The sequence below is a fragment of the Hyaena hyaena genome, unplaced genomic scaffold, assembly GCF_003009895.1.
Source record: "Hyaena hyaena isolate Hyena2069 unplaced genomic scaffold, ASM300989v1 scaffold_426, whole genome shotgun sequence".
Lineage (NCBI taxonomy): Eukaryota > Metazoa > Chordata > Mammalia > Carnivora > Hyaenidae > Hyaena > Hyaena hyaena.
The window spans coordinates 1,598,441-1,619,542 of NW_024081061.1; the positions used below are offsets into that span (position 1 = coordinate 1,598,441).

Consider the following 21,102-nt stretch of genomic DNA (forward strand, 5'->3'; position numbering starts at 1 on the left):
ACTTTAGTGGTCAAAGTGTTTTATTTCAAAGCTCCAGTATTCAGTTACATATATTTAGTAATAAAAATATGAGCTGATAAATTGTTTTAAATGAAAAGATGTAAGGTTATTTGTGCATATTTCGATTTTCCCAAAATCTAATTGTAATATCTTTGTGATAACAGCTAAAGGACAGTGTTGAATTACATACTCTCAAGTGAGAGTCTACAGTCTTTAAAAGACATAATTGAAAATGATTGCATTGAGTAAATTGTAAAAGAATATATAGACTATTTTGGAAACCAATGAATGAATCTAAAATCTACACCATTAGCCACATGATGTCGCTGTATACCGCAAAGTCTTGTCAATGTTAATGTACAGATCACCAAAAACTAAGGGAGGAAGCTCCATTTTGTTACAGCCTGAGAGAAGACGAAAACGGTCAGGAGATATATTATTCAAGATATAAAGTAAAGAAAGCATGATTTTGAAGTGAGAGGTACCAAAGGTGTAGTGGTTTTGCGATGCTGTTTCCTAGGCAAGTAGGCAAGGGAGCCCAGCGCCTGGGGCTCTTCGTTCTGCTCCTCGCAGCCTGGAAAACTGGGAGCGGTCAGATCCACTACACGGTCCCGGAGGAGGCCAAACACGGCACCTTCGTGGGCCGGATCGCTCAGGACCTGGGGCTAGAGCTGGCCGAGCTGGTGCCACGCCTGTTCCGGGTGGTATCCAAAGACCGCACGGACCTTCTGGAGGTAAATTTGCAGAATGGCATTTTGTTTGTGAATTCTCGGATTGACCGCGAGGAGCTTTGCGGGCTGAACCTGGAGTGCAGCATCCACCTGGAGGTAATCGTGGACAGGCCGCTGCAGGTTTTCCATGTGGAGGTGGAGGTGAAAGACATTAATGATAACCCACCAGTTTTCAGAGGGAGAGAACAAAGGTTATTTATTCCTGAAAATAGACTGGTGGATTCACGTTTCCCGATAGAGGGGGCTGCTGATGCAGACATTGGGGCCAACGCTCTTCTAACTTACACCCTCAGCCCCAGTGATTATTTCTCTTTGGATGTACAGGCAAGTGATGAACTGAGTAAGTCACTTTCACTTGAATTGAGGAAATCTTTGGATAGAGAAGAAACCCCGGAACTTCGTTTATTATTGACGGCCACTGATGGGGGCAAACCAGAGCTGGAAGGTGCAGTTCAGCTGCTGATCACAGTGCTGGATGTTAACGATAATGCCCCTTTGTTTGCCCAGGCTGTGTATAGAGCCCATTTATTAGAGACGACAGCAAATGGAACATTAGTGACTACATTAAACGCCTCTGATGCCGATGAAGGTGTAAATGGCGAAATTGTCTTTTCCTTTGGCAGTGATGTTCCTCTAAACATTAAAAAAAACTTCAAAATTGATTCCAGCTCCGGAGAAATTAGGCTAATTGGTAGACTGGATTATGAAGAAACAAAATCTTATGAAATTCATGTAAAAGCAGTTGATAAAGGAAGTCCTCCAATGTCAAATCACTGCAAGGTTTTAGTGAAAGTGCTAGATGTAAATGATAATGCTCCACAACTGTCAATTACATCTCTCTCTTTGCCAGTCAGAGAAGACACTCCACTCAGCACCGTCATTGCTTTCGTTTCCGTGTCTGACCGCGACTCCGGAGTCAACGGACAGGTGACTTGTTCTCTGATGCCTCACACCCCATTCAAGCTGGTGTCCACCTTCAAGAACTACTATTCGCTGGTTGTGGACAGCGCCCTGGACCGCGAGAGCGTGTCGGACTATACTCTAGTAGTGACCGCGCGGGACGGAGGCTCGCCTTCGCTGTGGGCCACGGCCAGCGTGTCCGTGGAGGTGGCCGACGTGAACGACAACGCGCCGGCATTCGCGCAGCCCGAGTACACGGTGTTCGTGAGGGAGAACAACCCGCCCGGCTGCCACATCTTCACGGTGTCCGCGCGGGACGCGGACGCGCGGGAGAACGCGCGGGTGTCCTACTCGCTGGTGGAGCGGCGGGTGGGCGAGCGTGCGCTGTCGAGCTACGTGTCGGTGCACGCGGAGAGCGGCAAGGTGTACGCGCTGCAGCCGCTGGACCACGAGGAGCTGGAGCTGCTGCAGTTCCAAGTGAGCGCGCGCGACGCGGGCGTGCCTCCGCTGGGCAGCAACGTGACGCTGCAGGTGTTCGTGCTGGACGAGAACGACAACGCGCCCGCGCTGCTGCCGCTGCCTGGGGCGGGCGGCGGCGCGGGCGCGGTGAGCGAGCTGGTGTGGCGGTCGGTGGGCGCGGGCCACGTGGTGGCGAAGGTGCGCGCGGTGGACGCGGACTCTGGCTACAACGCGTGGCTGTCGTACGAGCTGCAGCCGGCGGCGGGGGGCGCGCGCAGCCCGTTCCGCGTGGCGCTGTACACGGGCGAGATCAGCACGACGCGCAGCCTGGACGAGGCGGACTCGCCGCGCCAGCGCCTGCTGGTGCTGGTCAAGGACCACGGCGAGCCGGCGCTGACGGCCACGGCCACCGTGCTGCTGTCGCTGGTGGAGAGCGGCCAGGCGCCCAAGGCGTCGTCGCGGGCGTTGGCGGGCGCGGCGGGCGCGGAGGCGGCGCTGGTGGACGTCAACGTGTACCTGATCGTCGCCATCTGCGCCGTGTCCAGCCTGTTGGTGCTCACGCTGCTGCTGTACACGGCGCTGCGGTGCTCGGCGCAGCCCACGGAGGGCGCGTGCGCGCCTGGGAAGCCCACGCTGGTGTGTTCCAGCGCGGTGGGGAGCTGGTCGTACTCGCAGCAGAGGCGGCAGAGGGTGTGCTCTGGGGAGGGCGCGCCCAAGACCGACCTCATGGCCTTCAGTCCCAGCCTACCTCAAGTTCCAGGCACCACAGAAGAAAGACAACAGCCCTCAGAGTCAGAACACTTAGGAAAGGTGAGTTTTTCCGGTCGATTCTTGAACTGTTCTATATCCTTTATTAATGATTCCATTATTTGGATTCATATTTGCCTATTTTTAACCACTGCAGTATAGGGTATGAAATAGAGATTAATTTCTTGCACTGAGAACAATTTAACTTAAGTGATTTTCTTATTTTCACATTTTGTTTTTTTATAATGAAATCTGTTTAATAATTAATTAAATCTGTTAATTAATAATTAATTTACTTAATTTAATTAAATCTGTTAATTTAATTTAATAAATTAATAAATTAAATCTCTTCATGAATAATAGGACCTTGAAGGGTTGAACAACACTTCTGCTAAATTTGAAAACTTACTACCTCTAAATAATTTTTCTCAAAAGTAAAAAAAATCATAATTGGAAAAAATTTCCAAGAGTATGAATATATAATTCATATTTCCAATTTACATAATCTATCCATTCTGTCAGAATATATTGAAATAGGACTATATTATATATCTGGATGTTTTCTATTCTTTCTATCAAGAATTCATTTGTCTTTATCTGTTTATGCAACAAGTTTTTTATTTTATTTTTTAAAATGTTTTATTTATTTCTGAGAGAGAGAGAGAGAGAGAGAGAGACAGTGTGAGCAGGGGAGGTTCAGAGAGAGAAGGAGATACAGAATCTGAAACAGGCTCCAGGCTCTGAGCTGGCTGTCAGCACAGAGCCCAACACGGGGCTCGAACCCACGAACTGTGAGATCGTGAACTGAGCCGAAGTCGGATGCCTAACCGACTGAGCCACCCAGGTGCCCCTTTTTATGCAACAAGTAATAAGTTAGTTTTTCATTTCCACGTACTTGAAAACAGTCTGAATGGACCTTTTAATGCCAGGACCTCCAAAAATACCCAGGGATGCTTGGGTGGCAGAGACTGACCACTTGGCCTCTGGCAGCACACTACGCCCATGATAACTTTCCCCACAACTGTGAGCTCACTCATTTTTCCTGGCAGCATCCATATAACTAATCAAGTTGCAGTTTTCTCAAAAGGTAAAGACTGATATTGAATGACTACATTTTAATTGGAAACTCCTATGTTGGGTAGTTAAAACATAAACTACCCATATAAAAGTGTGACAAGTAATGGTCACACTTGGAAAAGAATTTAAACACTTCAAAAGAAGATGTGTTAGGGCAAAATAACTGTCTAAAAGTGTCTTCTATTTGGTTCTTAGCTATATGCTGTTTTTTCCCCATATGTATGTGGATATTGGTGAATTATAGAAATAACTTCCACTAAGTGATCTGGGCCTTAGCCATTTAACAGGCCAGATATTCATTTTCATCTGAGACCTGCTTTTAAAGGAATTGAGAAGTTAGGTAGGGGAATCTTTTAAGGATAATCTGTTTCTATAGTAAACTTCTAATCTCCTAAGAGTTGATACTTCTCAAAATTTAGGGGGTATATATTTCCCGGGGATCAGAAATGTTTATCTGTGGCTTAACAGAGAAAAAGAAATGGTTTGAGCAAATAAGGAAGAACTTCTCTCTTGGGAGGAGTTATCTTACCTAGAGTCTCATATCTACTCACCACTTTCACGAGACTTGCGTGCAGAAAGTATGAATGGTCAGGTGGAATCTGTCCTACTAGAAGTCTGGCCACTACATTTGTACTATAGGCAAATGGTAAGCTTTGAAAACTGTATCCAGGTATACCCAGATCTCCAGGAGTCACACTTTAAAAAGTCTTACTGTTTTTTTTATTCCTTATTTACATTTTTAAATTAAATTGTTTAAGAAGATATCTAAGTGAGAGTAGATATTATTCACTAATACTTTATCCACACATCAGTTCAGTCTTCTATACTCATAGTTTCTTTAGTACTACCTTCATTGCCTATAATCATTATATTCTGTGATAAATTCCTTATGGCATTCTACTTTGCAATTAGTATACTCTTAAATGTCATGAAATACATAGCATTATAAGTTGTCACAGGTATTCCATTAATATGGAGTCCATGATGTTTTAAAATTTTAATTCTGTATCTCATTTTAAAACTAGCTATGACCTTTCAAGATTCTTCAAAACACTTGACATATAGATGTCTATAATTATTTCCTAGACCCATGCTTTTACAAAATAATTCTTAAATGTTTACTTCTTCATAAACTAGTATAGTAGAATCAATTAGAAATTATGTAAGTTTGGTATTAACAAGTATCATTAATATAACTTACTTCTTTAGTTCTGTTACTTGAGATAGTTTAAAATAATCTTTTATCCATTAAAACATAATTGATAATTTATTCTATTCTGAATGTGAATGATAAAATATGAGTAAGTTGCAATCCTGGCTTACATTCAGTGATAACATGGGGGAAAAAAAACTGGTATGGAAACTTTTCTCCTAATACTTAAATCATGTGTTTGATTTTATTTCAAGAGGCTTTGACTATAAGCAAAGCTTTAGACATGCTTTTACCTCTCTAAAGCCAACCTCTGCCCATGAATTTTCTCAGCTTAACTTTCAGATACTCAAAGACCTCATGCCTCTTGCTGAATTCTCAAAGACTTTTAGAATATTATATTGTCTATAAGATAGAATATTATCTTACATATGTTGAATGGTGAATTATGTTCCAAAGCTATGTTTCTCTCTATATTGGTTAGTTAAGTCACCACAGCTTTCAAATAACTTTTTAAAATACTGGAATCCAGAAATTCATCTAGAGTGGGGATCATTAAAAACACAGTGATCTCATATTGTGATCATTTTAGGATATACAGGTAAATTGAAATGTATAAATGGCATGGAAATTTAAAAAACACATAAACTCTTACTTGGTGTGATACGAATGTAGCAAATATCTAAATCACACGGTATTGTCATGCACTAAAAAACAAATTTACAAAAGAACTGCACTGTAAAAAACCAACTTCTGGCATCTTTATATAAATAACAGTTAAGACAGACAGCAAGGGTACAATCATTGGATAAAGCATACAGGAGTGGGTTATAGACATTCCATAAATAAATAAATAATGTAAATTAACAATTGCCATCATAATATAGAAGTAAATATGTATGTATACATGGATATGTATATACACATACTTTCAGTGCCTTCATATTTTGGTGGTCATGAACATCAAAGGCCTGGTTTTGCTATAAAATGTAGACTTTGAGGACAAGTGATAAAAATTATAAGTTTAGAGTCACATTGAGATCCCACCGAAACACCACCAGCTAATATCATTTTTAAGTTACTTAACTGGTATCTGTTTTCACTTCCTTGTTTGTAAAAAGTGAATAGTATTAATACTTACCTTGGAAGGCTGTTGTGAGAATTTGATTGGATAACCTATTAAGCCTCATGCTTGTCACATGGGGGAATATTTCCAATAGATGTCCGCTACTGTTACAACATTAATCACTATTCTATTCTTTTTTACTTATGTCATGGATTGGAATATTTGAAAGTGATAAATTAGTATAAAAGCTATAAGGATATTTTTTTAATAAAATATAAAGGATTTGAAAAGTGCTCAGAGGATATTACAATGAAAACAGAAATTTGGGGAAAGTTCAGACCCAAGTAGAAGTACATTTATTTAATACTTACACATTTAGCCACATGATGTCGCTGTCCACCACAAGGTGTTTCACCACAAAAGAAATACACCATGTATTACATTCTCAGTTGCTGCTTTTCCTCATCGTCTCTGAAATACAGGTATGGTAAGATTATTTAAGAAAAACCAAGGAACTCAAAATATTTTTTAAAGTTTGGATCGATGCTAGAGCGACCCAATATTTGGAAAAGGCTCGCAATGATGTTTTCACGGAGAGAAGAAGGTTCAGGAGCCTGGCGACTACTGCTTTCATTTCTGCTCTTCACAGTCTGGGAGGCTGAGAGCGGCCAGGTTCACTACTCAGTCCTGGAGGAGGCCAAACACGGCACTTTCGTGGGCCGGATCGCCCAGGACTTGGGGCTGGAGCTGGTGGAGCTGGTGCCTCGCCTGTTCCGGGTGGCGTCCAAAAGCCACGGAGACCTTCTGGAGGTAAATCTGCAGAATGGCATTTTGTTTGTGAATTCTCGGATCGACCGTGAGGAGCTGTGTGCACGGAATCTAGAATGCAGCATCTATCTGGAGGTGATCGTGGACAGGCCGCTGCAGGTATTCCATGTGGAGGTGGAGGTGAAGGACATTAACGACAACCAGCCAGTTTTTCCAGTGGCAGTAAAGAAATTGTTTATTTCCGAATCCCGACCGCCTGGTTCTCTGATTCCGCTAGAGGGAGCATCAGATGCAGATATTGGAGCGAATTCTTTGTTGACCTACAGTCTTAACTCTAACGATTATTTTACCTTGGATATTAAAAGAAATGATGAGAATATTAAATCTCTTGGACTCGTGTTGAAAAAGCTTTTAAATCGAGAGGACATTCCTGAACATCACTTAGTAATAACGGCAGTTGATGGTGGGAAACCAGAGCTCACCGGCACTACTCAACTGAAAATCACCATTCTAGATGTAAACGACAACGCCCCAGAGTTTGAGAGGACTGTCTACAAAATCAGTTTATTCGAAAATGCTCCAAACGGTACTCTAGCAGTGACTGTTAACGCCTCTGATTTAGATGAAGGAGTAAATAAGGACATTGTATATTCTTTCAATACAGACGTGTCATCAGATATTTTGTCAAAATTCCACTTAGACCCACTTAATGGGTACATCACTGTAAAGGGTAACATAGATTTCGAGGAAACTAAGTTATATGAAATCCAGGTAGAAGCGACAGATAAAGGAAATCCCCCAATGGCAGGTCATTGCACGGTTTTGGTGGAAATTTTGGACACCAATGATAATGTACCCGAGTTGGTTATCAAATCACTGTCCTTACCTGTATTAGAAGACGCGCCCCCCGGCACGGTCATCGCCCTGATCAGCGTGTCCGACAGTGATTCCGGAGTCAACGGGCAGGTGACCTGCTCACTAACAGCCCACGTACCCTTCAAGATGGTGTCCACCTTCAAGAAATACTATTCGCTGGTTGTGGACAGCGCCCTGGACCGCGAAAGCGTGTCGGACTATACTCTAGTAGTGACCGCGCGGGACGGAGGCTCGCCTTCGCTGTGGGCCACGGCCAGCGTGTCCGTGGAGGTGGCCGACGTGAACGACAACGCGCCGGCATTCGCGCAGCCCGAGTACACGGTGTTCGTGAGGGAGAACAACCCGCCCGGCTGCCACATCTTCACGGTGTCCGCGCGGGACGCGGACGCGCGGGAGAACGCGCGGGTGTCCTACTCGCTGGTGGAGCGGCGGGTGGGCGAGCGTGCGCTGTCGAGCTACGTGTCGGTGCACGCGGAGAGCGGCAAGGTGTACGCGCTGCAGCCGCTGGACCACGAGGAGCTGGAGCTGCTGCAGTTCCAAGTGAGCGCGCGCGACGCGGGCGTGCCTCCGCTGGGCAGCAACGTGACGCTGCAGGTGTTCGTGCTGGACGAGAACGACAACGCGCCCGCGCTGCTGCCGCTGCCTGGGGCGGGCGGCGGCGCGGGCGCGGTGAGCGAGCTGGTGTGGCGGTCGGTGGGCGCGGGCCACGTGGTGGCGAAGGTGCGCGCGGTGGACGCGGACTCTGGCTACAACGCGTGGCTGTCGTACGAGCTGCAGCCGGCGGCGGGGGGCGCGCGCAGCCCGTTCCGCGTGGCGCTGTACACGGGCGAGATCAGCACGACGCGCAGCCTGGACGAGGCGGACTCGCCGCGCCAGCGCCTGCTGGTGCTGGTCAAGGACCACGGCGAGCCGGCGCTGACGGCCACGGCCACCGTGCTGCTGTCGCTGGTGGAGAGCGGCCAGGCGCCCAAGGCGTCGTCGCGGGCGTTGGCGGGCGCGGCGGGCGCGGAGGCGGCGCTGGTGGACGTCAACGTGTACCTGATCGTCGCCATCTGCGCCGTGTCCAGCCTGTTGGTGCTCACGCTGCTGCTGTACACGGCGCTGCGGTGCTCGGCGCCGCCCACGGGGGGCGCGTGCGCGCCTGGGAAGCCCACGCTGGTGTGTTCCAGCGCGGTGGGGAGCTGGTCGTACTCGCAGCAGAGGCGGCAGAGGGTGTGCTCTGGGGAGGGCGCGCCCAAGACCGACCTCATGGCCTTCAGTCCCAGCCTTCCACCAGGTCCCATTGACGGGAATAGAGAAGAAAAGCTGGATGTGGATGTTGATCTTTCTGCCAAAGTGAGTACCGCTTTTTAAATCCTTTTAAGTTGTCGTGTTTTATTCTTCAATGTTTTTGTTGTTTTGGAAACATGCTTTTTGTAATCAGAGTTTCCCAGGGTTTTGTGGTTAAAATATTTGAACTTATTGTGATAAAAGTTTTTGAAGTGAGTTAGTAATAAGTAGTGAGAGCCATACTTGTAGTGTTGTTGCTGTTGTTAGGTGTAGTAGTAGGATTATTTTATTGTCAAAAATAGAAACTAAATATATTTTCCTGGATGGATTGTATTGTTTAGAACATTTAACTCCAACTGTGGTTTACTAATCTTTGTACAATGCTTCAATAGCTTTTGCCACTTTTTATTTGGAATTCCTATTAAATGTTAGTCCAAATGTCACTGGTCCATTTCATGAGTTCCCCATAAATGCTCACAACTCCCTTTTTGTTAATATATCCTGATTTCAAATATTAGTTTATTAAGCCTGTTTTCTCTATAAAGCCTCTTTTACTCATTTATTAATTTATCTGAAGTTGGTTCCTTTTGTTTTACTTGAATATGATTCATTTCAGTCCTTGTGCTCACATTTGGTAATACATTGTATTGTTGCTAGTTTCCCAGTTGGGTAAAGAAAACCACACACATACACACACACACACACCCCAGAATAATAATTTCATTGCTTTAGAATTGTATCTTTGTTCATACTCCGTTTCTCACTACTTTTATTAGTAAGCATTGAAAAAATCAATAGTAAGTGAACTTTTATACTTCTTTCAGTATATCTTCATTTAGAAAACATTGTTTTTGAAAGTATTTTATTAATTTTGTTAATAATTGTTTTCCATCATGGGGTGCCTGGGTGGCTTAGTCAGTTAAGCGTCCGACTTTCGCTTAGGTCATGATCTCACGGTTCGTGGGTTCGAGCCCTGCGTCGGGCTCTGTGCTGACTGCCAGCTCAGAGCCTGGAGCCTATTTCAGAGNGTCGGGCTCTGTGCTGACTGCCAGCTCAGAGCCTGGAGCCTATTTCAGAGTCTGTGTCTCCCTTTCTCTCTGACCCTCCCCTGCTCACGCTCTCTCTCTCTCTCTCTCTCTCTCCTAGAAATAAATAAAAATATTAAAAAAAACAAAAATAATTGTTTTCCATCAGATGGGGTTCTTGAGTCTCTCAGTCAGTTGGGCATCTGACTTCAGCTCAGGTCATAATCTCATGGTTTGTGGGTTCAATCCCTGCATTGGGCTCTGTGCTGACAGCTCAGAGCCTAAAGCCTGCTTTGGATTCGGTGTCTCCCTGTCCCTCTCTGCCCCTCCCCAGCTTGTGCTCTGTCTCTCTTTAAAATAAATAGACATTTAAAAAATTAGAAAAAATTGTTTACCCTCCGAACACTTTATTGAAAATACTACTCTATATCTAACTTAAAAGCTACTCTATTAGCAAAACTTTTAATCATTAACCTGTTTTTCAAACACTTAGTAGTAAAGATAGTAATGTCCAGTGTTATTACTCATGATCTTCCTCTGAATATTGACTTGTGTATTATATAGTATGTTAAAACCACTAAATAACTGGAACCAAATTAAACAAAATGAAGTTATTTTGTAGTCATTTCCCTATTTAGTATTTGATCATTTCTCCAAATAGATGGACTAACATTCAAGTTTCCTTGCCACTGGAAACTGAACCTTAGGCATATTAGAAACTAGAAAACAAGTGATTATTTCTTTAAAAAAATTTTTTTAAATGTTTTAAGTATTTCTGAGAGAGAGAGAGAGAAAGACAGAGAGAGAGAGACAGCATGAGCAGGTCAGAGAGAGAGGGAGACACAGAATCCAAAGTAGGCTCCAGGCTCCGAGCTGTCAGCACAGAGCCCGATGCAGGGCTTGAACCCACGAACCGTGAGATCATGACCTAAGCCGATGTTGGACACTTAACCGGCTGTGCCACCCAGGTGCCCCTAAGTGATTATTTCTAAATCATGAAAGACAAAATGAAAATACTAACCTTGCTTGTGGAAGGTGAATAGGTTCCAGTGTATGTAATCATATAGAATATTTCCACCTAAGTTATAACTACAACTTCCTACTTCCTGTATGAGCATCCTTACCAAAACCTGGTTAATACTCAGTGACATTGTGGATGAGGCTAACATATACAATAGAAAGATATTCGTTTTTTCCCATTTTCATTCCCTTTTCTCTCACTATACTTTGTTGACCCCTGTCTATCAAGTGTCCATCAGCATGTCCAACCTGAGTTCACATGTTGTTTCATTAGGCCTCATTTTCTTTTTATTTTTTTTCTTTTTCTTTTTATTTTTTATTTCTAGGAGAGAGAGAGACAGCGTGAGCAGGGAAGGGTCAGAGAGAGAGGGAGTCACAGACTGAAACAGCCTCCAGGCTCTGAGTTGGCAGTCAGCACAGAGCCCGACGCGGGGCTCGAACCCACAAACCACGAGATCATGACCTAAGCTAAAGTCGGACGCTTAACCGACTAAGCCACCCAGGCGCCCCTCATTAGGCCTCATTTTCATCCTATTGTAACTAAGAGGGTCATCCAAAGTATTTGTTTCCCAGGATGTGGGACTTCAGTCTTCAAATTGAGCTCTCCTCTTCAAATTCTTCACTAACAAGATTCTCAGTGAATAAGACATTTTAAAGAGTTTTGAGATTTTATCTTTAGAAATAAATTGCTGGTATACTAGATGAATACTAACAGTTCTCACATAAATATCCTTTATATTCTTTTGCACTCCTCACCTCTGCATTTAATTATTTTTAAAATAAAGTAAATGGACAAGGAGCCTTTTCCATTTTCTTCCACTATGTTTGACATGTGTAATCATTTTGTGCAAATCTACAGTTTGGGTCCTCAGACAGAGGAACTACCCTGATTTTAATTTAATTTTAATTTACCCTGTTTTAATTCAGAAGAGGGTATTTTTGTGTGAGTGTGGCTCTTCATAGAATGGAAGCTTAATGCCATTTTCAGTAGATTGGTATTTTGTCCTAAACAACCATGAGGGATGCTGGTTTGTGAATATAATAGGCAAAGAAAACTTGAAAATAATTACCATTAAAAAAAAAGAAAAGAAAAGACGGGGTGCCTGCGTGGCTCAGTCAGGTAAGCAGCCGACTTCGGCTTAGGTCATGATCTGGCGGTTCGTGGGTTTGAGCCCCGCGTCGGGCTCTATGCTGACAGCTCAGAGCCTGGAGCCTGTCTTCAGACTGTGTGTGTGTCTCTCTCTGACCCTCCCCTGCTCCTGCTGTCTCTCTCTCTCTCTCAAAAATAAATAAAACATTTAAAAATTTTTTAAAAGATTAAAAAAAAAGAATTACTATCATGTCCTTTTATGTTAACTTTCCTTATGTTAGGAAAATATATTGTGCTCTATTATTGAGAATTCTTCATTGGCTGTTAAAACTCAGATGTTTCTAAGATCATAACTGCCAAAGCCAAATGAAACTAAGCTAAAATCCAGGTTTTCAATATACAAAATGAAATATATCTTAATTAGAGCATCATCTAAGGAAAATATTTCTGTATCTCTGGAAAACTATAGAGGCTGCTGCTGAGACATCATATTTGCCTAACTAGCTTTGTGACCACCTTAATTTAATGCATTTTATTAGGCAATTGAAGAGAACCAAAGCATTCAGTTAGGTAAATATTCAGGAAATACCTGTTATGTATTCTGAACTCTTAAGCTAATAAGACACAACTATTCTCTTTAAAAATTTATATTTTATAAAAGAAGGCCCCAGCTATTTGGATCTTTGTATTTATTACATGACACTCATGACATTAGACATAAATACCCAAATGCCTAAAAAAGAGAAATTAATATAATGAATGGCCCAAGTGATTCAATCTGTATGCTCTAGTATATAACAGAAAGTAAAAGCACCTGCTCAATTGGTTTAATCATGAAAATCTTCATTTCATTGGTCAAAGAAATTTTTTAATGGTTATAAAATGGGGGAAGTTCCTGTGTGAGACATTTGGAAAAGATGGATAGTACTTAAGAGGATGAAATGATTATGTTTGGTGAAAAATATTGTTGGAAGCAGTAAATTGTTCACTTTGACTAAAATACATGAGCACTATACAAGAAAATAGAAGTTTACGTGTATTAGACACTGGAGAACAGGCTAGTACTTATAAATCATAAGAGACAAATTGAGAATACCAATCTTGATTGTTGGAGGTGAGTATATTTGTTAATAAAATTATTCGCAATACTTTCCCACACCACTTATATACTACAGCATCATACTTGCTTCTTAAAGCTCTTTGCACTTATAGCCATTATATGAATTAATGAAGACTTTCAGTTAAGTGCTGGTGATTTCTGCTTCCTTTTTCAAACATTTAAAATTTCCCTTTCAATGGCTTATTCTTGGCGTTGGAGGCTTCCTAGATCAGAGGGTTCTCTGAAGTCTTCAACACCAGAATTGTGAAATCCAAAGATCAAGAGTATGTCATCATTAATAACCACTTTCCCCCATTCTCAGGAACACATAAAATTGGTCAAGAATTTTCCTAATCAGCACTTAACAGTTATGTTTGCAAAATGTATATTTACTCCAGCTGGGTCTCTATAAATATTTAAAACCTGTATTAAAAAATGATTTCCACTGAAGTAAAAGTTGTCCCTGTGGTGAAACTAAGAGTGACATTCAATCAGCGGTACAAAACATGTAACTAATAGCACAAAATGTGTTTCCATTATCCAATGGCATAAAAGTATATGAAAGAATAAGACTGAACAGTATAAGAATCGATTACTTACGGTTTGGAGCCACATGATGTCGCTCTGTACCATAAAATTAATCTGCTAGAGAAAGAAAAAAATCCTTTCTGTTATTATAAAGAAGCTGCATCCACCATTCAGGTAGAGAGAAATGGAGGATACAATGCCACTGGACTGAAGGATTAGAAGATATTTCTTGATTTTGAAACAAGATCCCTTAATGAAAACAAGGCACTGCGGGCTCGAGATGGAGTTTTCCTGGGGAAATGGCCAGGAATCCAAGCGTCTGCTGCTTTCACTTCTATTCCTCGCAGCCTGGAGAGCGGGGAGTGGCCAGGTTCACTACTCGGTCCTGGAGGAGGCCAAACACGGCACCTTCGTGGGACGCATAGCCCAGGACCTGGGGCTGGAGCTGGCGGAGCTGGTGCCACGCCTTTTCCGAGTGGCTTCCAAAGGCCACGGGGACCTTCTAGAGGTAAATCTGCAGAATGGCATTTTGTTTGTGAATTCTCGGATTGACCGCGAGGAGCTTTGTGGGCGGAGCCTGGAGTGCAGCATTCACCTAGAGGTGATCCTGGACAGGCCGATGCAGGTATTCCATGTGGAGGTGGAGGTGAAGGACATTAATGACAATCCGCCTGTGTTCCCTGGAACACAAAAGAATCTATCTATGGCGGAATCCAGGCCTATTGACACTCGGTTTCCACTAGAAGGCGCATCCGATGCAGATATCAGGGCCAACGCGATGCTGACCTACACCCTGAGCCCCAATGAATATTTCTCGCTGGAAAAACCGTCCGATGTCGAGCGAGTAAAACGTCTTGGGCTACTACTAAGAAAATCTTTAGACAGGGAAGAAGCTCCGGAGATTTTCTTAGTGCTCACAGCCACTGATGGCGGCAAACCTGAGCTGACAGGCACCGTTCAGTTACTCATCAAAGTGCTGGATGCCAATGACAACCCTCCAGCTTTTGACAGAACACTCTATGCCGTGAAATTACCAGAAAATGTTTCTAATGGGACGTTGGTAATGAAACTAAACGCCTCAGATTTAGATGAAGGCTCTAATGCGGACATTATTTATTCATTTTCAACTGATATCTTACCAAATGTGGAGTCCAAGTTTCAAATAGATCCAATTACTGGAGAAATTATGGTAAAGGGATATATCGATTTTGAAGAAAGAAAATCCTATGAGATTCTTGTAGAGGGCATTGATAAAGGGCAACCCCCACTCTCTGGCCATTGTACAGTTATGGTGGAAGTTGAGGACATCAACGATAATGTCCCAGTAATGGAATTCAAGTCTCTGTCACTCCCAATCAGAGAAGACGCTCCAGCAGGCACGGTCATCGCCCTGATCAGCGTGTCCGACAGTGATTCCGGAGTCAACGGGCAGGTGACCTGCTCACTAACAGCCCACGTACCCTTCAAGTTGGTGTCCACCTTCAAGAATTACTATTCGCTGGTTGTGGACAGCGCCCTGGACCGCGAAAGCGTGTCGGACTATACTCTAGTAGTGACCGCGCGGGACGGAGGCTCGCCTTCGCTGTGGGCCACGGCCAGCGTGTCCGTGGAGGTGGCCGACGTGAACGACAACGCGCCGGCATTCGCGCAGCCCGAGTACACGGTGTTCGTGAGGGAGAACAACCCGCCCGGCTGCCACATCTTCACGGTGTCCGCGCGGGACGCGGACGCGCGGGAGAACGCGCGGGTGTCCTACTCGCTGGTGGAGCGGCGGGTGGGCGAGCGTGCGCTGTCGAGCTACGTGTCGGTGCACGCGGAGAGCGGCAAGGTGTACGCGCTGCAGCCGCTGGACCACGAGGAGCTGGAGCTGCTGCAGTTCCAAGTGAGCGCGCGCGACGCGGGCGTGCCTCCGCTGGGCAGCAACGTGACGCTGCAGGTGTTCGTGCTGGACGAGAACGACAACGCGCCCGCGCTGCTGCCGCTGCCTGGGGCGGGCGGCGGCGCGGGCGCGGTGAGCGAGCTGGTGTGGCGGTCGGTGGGCGCGGGCCACGTGGTGGCGAAGGTGCGCGCGGTGGACGCGGACTCTGGCTACAACGCGTGGCTGTCGTACGAGCTGCAGCCGGCGGCGGGGGGCGCGCGCAGCCCGTTCCGCGTGGCGCTGTACACGGGCGAGATCAGCACGACGCGCAGCCTGGACGAGGCGGACTCGCCGCGCCAGCGCCTGCTGGTGCTGGTCAAGGACCACGGCGAGCCGGCGCTGACGGCCACGGCCACCGTGCTGCTGTCGCTGGTGGAGAGCGGCCAGGCGCCCAAGGCGTCGTCGCGGGCGTTGGCGGGCGCGGCGGGCGCGGAGGCGGCGCTGGTGGACGTCAACGTGTACCTGATCGTCGCCATCTGCGCCGTGTCCAGCCTGTTGGTGCTCACGCTGCTGCTGTACACGGCGCTGCGGTGCTCGGCGCCGCCCACGGGGGGCGCGTGCGCGCCTGGGAAGCCCACGCTGGTGTGTTCCAGCGCGGTGGGGAGCTGGTCGTACTCGCAGCAGAGGCGGCAGAGGGTGTGCTCTGGGGAGGGCGCGCTCAAGACCGACCTCATGGCCTTTAGTCCCAGTGTACCTGACTCTAGGGACAGAGAGGATCTGCAGCCAGCAACTGGAGACTCCCTTTCAAAGGTTAGTTTTAAATATCTTTTATTTATTTTGCATTATTTAATCTAAAGTTTTATTTTCCTTTATTCTATCAATTTCATCCTAATTAAAAAAGTTCAGAATGAAATTTCTCTGACATGCTTTTTTACTTCTTTTATACCCAGTTTAGCTAATAACTTTTAGAATTATAGGACCCCAAGGCCGTATATGTTGTCTTAAGGTCTTCATTATTCAAAGCATATTTATATAACTAAAGTAATATATTTTGTGCTTACCATCTTCACCTATTTATTTTCAGTTGTAATCAACTTTTAAGAGAATTTTTCTTTTTATTTGCCTATAATACATCAAAAGTGCCTAGATATAATACCATAACTCAATCAATTATTTGAAAGTGAAACCTTTTGTTACTTCCGTTCCTCAATTTAAGAAGCTACTCAAACTTGGGGCATAAGGTGGCACAGTCCGTTAAGCATCTGACTTCCTCTCAGGTCATGATTTCATGGTTCCTGAGTTTAAGCCCAGATTGGGGCGAACACAAGCCCCGCTTGGGGTGAGCCCCACTTTTCTCTGTCCCTCTTTCTCTCTCTCTCTCTCTGCCCCTAGCTCACGTGCACCCTCTGTCTCTCTCAAAAAACAAAGCTACTTAAATATACCTCCAAAATCACTTTTCCTTATTTCTACCCAAATTAACAACAATTTTAACGCTATAACTGTTGCTAATTTTTACCTGTTTCCTGTGCTTTATCTAAATATAATTGCACAGAATATGTTTGTGTGTGCCTGTGTTTGTGTGTTTTCCATATTTATCATTCATCATTCTGTGGAATCATCATATTGCTGTGTGTAGTTTGAGTTCATTTAATTTGTTTTCCCTCCGGTAGTTTATTTTATGACTATAGTATGAGTTATTTATCCCACTGTTGAGGATTTTGCATTGTTTCTCCTTATGTCTGCTTCAACTAATGCTGTCATAAATGTATTAACATTTTTGGGGGTGGCTAGTGCCTTAGTTGGTTGAGCGACTGACTCTGGATCTTGGCTCAGGTCATGATTTCACAGTTCATGGGTTTGAGCCCTGCCTGCATCCCCGCAGAGCCTGCTTAGGAGTCTGTCCATTCTCTCTGTTCCTCACCTGCTTGTGCTCTCTCTCTCAAGATAAATAAACTAAAAATTTTTTTTCAGTGCCCAGGTACACAGTTTTCTGTTATTTAAGTAGAACTGAAATTAGTAGAACATAAAATGTTTGCATATATTCATCTTTAATATACCAAATGTTTTTACCCATTTACACTTGTGCTAACAGTGTATTGCTCTACATCATCTCCAAAATTTGGCATTGTCAGATTGCTTATGTAGTTGCTATCTTGCCAGATGTGTTTTGTATTTCTATTTTACGTTTCCTGATTTAAAATGAGGTTGAGTACCTTTTTGTATTATTATTGGCCATTTTATATCTTATTTATGCAAAAGCTGTTCCCAGTCTCTGCCTATTTTTATTGTGTTGCATTTTCTATTGCTTTTTGAAAATTTCATACATTCTAAATATAGTAGCTTTCTTGCTTTTGCACTTATCTGCTCTTCATTATTTTGTCTTTTGGTAAAAAGAAAATTTTAATTTCATTTAAGTTCAATTTATCAATCTTTTCATTTTTATTCCATGTCATGTAGATAATTTTGTTGGTATTTTGTTTCATTGTTCATGTTAGATATACAATCTTTTTAGAATATTTTTGTTTTTTGTGACATAGGGGTCAAGATTAATTTTCCCCAATGACATTCAACTGAAACAGCACCATTTCTTAAAAAATTGAATTCCACATATTTTTATAAAATATCCATTATATGGGTATGGTCTTTTTTGTTGTTCTAATCTTTTTGACTTAAAAATATTTTTTTAGGTGCGCATGAGTGGCTTAGTCGGTTGAGCGTCCGACTTTCGCTTAGGTCATGATCTCACGGTTCGTGGGTTCGAGCCCCGCGTCAGGCTCTGTGCTGACTGCCAGCTCAGAGCCTGGAACCTGTTTCAGTCTGTGACTCCCTCTCTCTCTGACCCCCCCCTGCTCACGCTGTCTCTCTCTCTCTCTCTCTCCTAGAAATAAATTTTAAAAAAACATTAAAAAAATTAAAAAAAATTTTTTTTACATCAATGCCATGTTACCTCTTCCATTTCCACCTACATTTGTATATAAATTTCATAAAAACAATTTGGTGATGTTTTGTTTGGATTACAGTGAATCTGTTTAGAAATGTGAAGCACATTGACATCTTTACAAAGATGAATTATTCAGTTCATGAAGATGACCTTTTTACTAAATAATTTGTAATGTTTCTTAATATTTTACAATTTTCTGTACAGAGGTTCTTTAAATATTTCACTAGATTTATTTTTAGGTATTTGCCATTGTTAGTCATTATAAATATCAGCTCCAAGTGAAATTTTTTTCTGTTTAATAGGCACATATGAACGTATGGTGTGGGTTTTTCTGTTTTTGTTTCTTTTAATGTTTATTTATCTTGAGAGAGAGAGAGAGAGAGAGAGAGTGAGGGAGGGGAAAGAGGGAGGGAAAAAGAGAATTCCAAGAAGACTCTGCTCTGTTAATGCAGAGACTGAAATGCAACTCACTCTCATAAATCCGTGAGATCATGACCTGAGCCAAAATCAAGAGTTGGTTGCTTAACTGAGTCACCCAGGCACCCCTTTCCTTTCCAGTTCTTATCCTCATTGTATCTTTTGTGTGCCTTATGGCCTTGAGTGGGACCACTAGCAGTACGTTAAGTAGAAATGGAAATTGTGAGTAACCTTGTCTCATATATGAAGTCAAAGGAAATTTTTAAATAATTTGTCGTTAATTATGTTTCCTGCAGTTTTAAAAAGATCCTTTAAATTATTTTTATTCTATTTTTCTTCCTTTTTTGCCTTTATCTGGATTACTGTATATATATATATTTTCAAAATTTTTATTTAAATTCTAGTTAGTTAACATATAGTGTAAATATGATTGGTTTCTGGAGTAGAATTTAGTGATTCTGGATTATTATATTTTAATTATTCGTTTTCTGTTTCTATTATCTTAACTTACATAGTACATTCGTTAAGTGATTTGTTGATTTCCTGGATTTTACTTATTTATTTATTTATAACTATTTTATAACTTTTTATTTATTTATAATTTATTTATTTTATAACTTTTAATGTTTGCTTATTTTTGAGAGAGAGAGAGAGAGAGAAAGACACAGAGTACAAGTAGGGGAGGGACAGAGAGAGAGGGAGACAGAATCTGAAGCAGGTGCCAGCCTCTGAGCTGTCAGCACAGAGCCCAAAGTGGGGCTCAAACTCAGGAACCGTGAGATCATGACCTAAGCCAAAGCCGGACACTTAACCAACTGAGCAATTCAGACACCACAGATTTCCTGGACTTTAAAACAAGCATCATTGATTTGTTAAAATCTAAATTAAATTAGTGCTCTTTTACTGCTTTCAGACAATGGTAGGCCCTTGAATAATAACCACTAACCTCTTTCTACTTTTGTTTGGTGTTATGCTTGCAGTTATACATTTATTATAGACACAGATTACATTTTATGTTTTGTTCAGTTACTTTTGTTTTTGTTTCTTTCTGGGATCATTTTTCTTCTGAAGAAATTCTTTAATATTTTTTTTAGTAGTGGTAAAGAATTCTCTGACTTTTTGTATATCAGAAATATGCTCATTTCATCATCACTTGAAAAACAGTTTTGCTGAATATTGAATTCTGGGTTGGAAGTAATTTTTTTCTAAGTGTTTTCAAGATGATATCCCTGGAATGAATGTCATTCTTGAAATAAATGGCTGTCAAGTTTATTGTTCAGTTAGTGTACCTTTTCTCTTTTCCTCCAGCTGCTTTTTATAATTTTCATCATTTTAAATTTTCATTGGCTTTATTATATGCTTAGTTTTAGTTTTCTTGCATTTTATCTTGTTTGCAATTTTGAAAGCTTGACTATGTGGATAGGTGTCTTTCATCAACACAGAAAAAAATTCAGCAGTTACCCTTCTTGTATCACTTCTGCATCAAATTCTTTTAATCCTCCTCTTCTGCAACTAAGTGCTTTGTGTGTGAAATATTTTTACCATATTTCTTATATCTTCTATGCCCCTTTCTGTTTTTTGAAGACAATTTTGGTCTCTTTATTACATGTTGAATATTTATTCTGACCAGTCTTCTACTTGAGCAATTTTCTCTTCTTACTTCAATCTGTTATTAAATTTTTAAATATTTCTTTTATTTTTGAGAGGGAGAGAGACAGCACAAGTGGGGGAAGGGCAGAGAGAGAGAGAGAGAGAGGGAGGGAGATACAGAATCTGAAATAGGCTCCAGGCTCTGAGCTGTCAGTACAGAGCTCGAGGCAGAGCTCTAATCCACAATCCAGAAGATCTTGATTTTAGCTGAAGTCTGAAGGAAGTGGACGCTTAACTGACTGAGGCAGCCCAGCGCCCATATGTGTGCCTTTCTAAATGTGCATTTTCCTTCATGATCCTCTTGCTTCATAAGTCTGATAATTTTGCATTGAGTTCTGGATATTGTGCTTGAGAAGGTATAGTTGTTGTAGATGTCATTATAGTCCTCAAAAGATGGATAACATAAATATTTGACCAATATGGATTTAGGG

The 21,102-nt window shown here is 42.7% G+C and overlaps 3 protein-coding genes across 3 annotated transcripts; all 3 read left to right on the forward strand.

The window, feature by feature from the left end:
- Window positions 1-506: 506 nt before the first annotated feature.
- LOC120245639 (protocadherin alpha-1-like) lies at window positions 507-6,621 on the forward strand. The gene is made up of 2 exons (XM_039252755.1): window positions 507-2,900; window positions 6,613-6,621. Exons 1-2 carry the CDS (start codon window positions 507-509, stop codon window positions 6,619-6,621), a joined length of 2,403 nt encoding a protein of 800 aa, XP_039108686.1.
- Window positions 6,622-6,709: 88 nt separating this feature from the next.
- On the forward strand, window positions 6,710-9,127 carry LOC120245640 (protocadherin alpha-3-like). Its single transcript, XM_039252756.1, has one exon. The coding sequence runs from the start codon at window positions 6,710-6,712 to the stop codon at window positions 9,125-9,127; it is 2,418 nt and encodes an 805-aa protein (XP_039108687.1).
- A 4,943-nt stretch (window positions 9,128-14,070) lies between these two features.
- On the forward strand, window positions 14,071-16,622 carry LOC120245641 (protocadherin alpha-4-like). Its single transcript, XM_039252757.1, has 2 exons — window positions 14,071-16,473; window positions 16,614-16,622. Exons 1-2 carry the CDS (start codon window positions 14,086-14,088, stop codon window positions 16,620-16,622), a joined length of 2,397 nt encoding a protein of 798 aa, XP_039108688.1. The 5' UTR covers window positions 14,071-14,085.
- The last annotated feature ends 4,480 nt before the right edge of the window (window positions 16,623-21,102 follow it).

Excerpts from the sequence above, each read along its gene's own strand:
- LOC120245639 (XM_039252755.1), top strand. The coding sequence starts at position 507 with ATGCTGTTTCCTAGGCAAGTAGGCAAGGGAGCCCAGCGCCTGGGGCTC.
- LOC120245640 (XM_039252756.1), top strand. The coding sequence starts at position 6,710 with ATGATGTTTTCACGGAGAGAAGAAGGTTCAGGAGCCTGGCGACTACTG.
- LOC120245641 (XM_039252757.1), top strand. The coding sequence starts at position 14,086 with ATGGAGTTTTCCTGGGGAAATGGCCAGGAATCCAAGCGTCTGCTGCTT.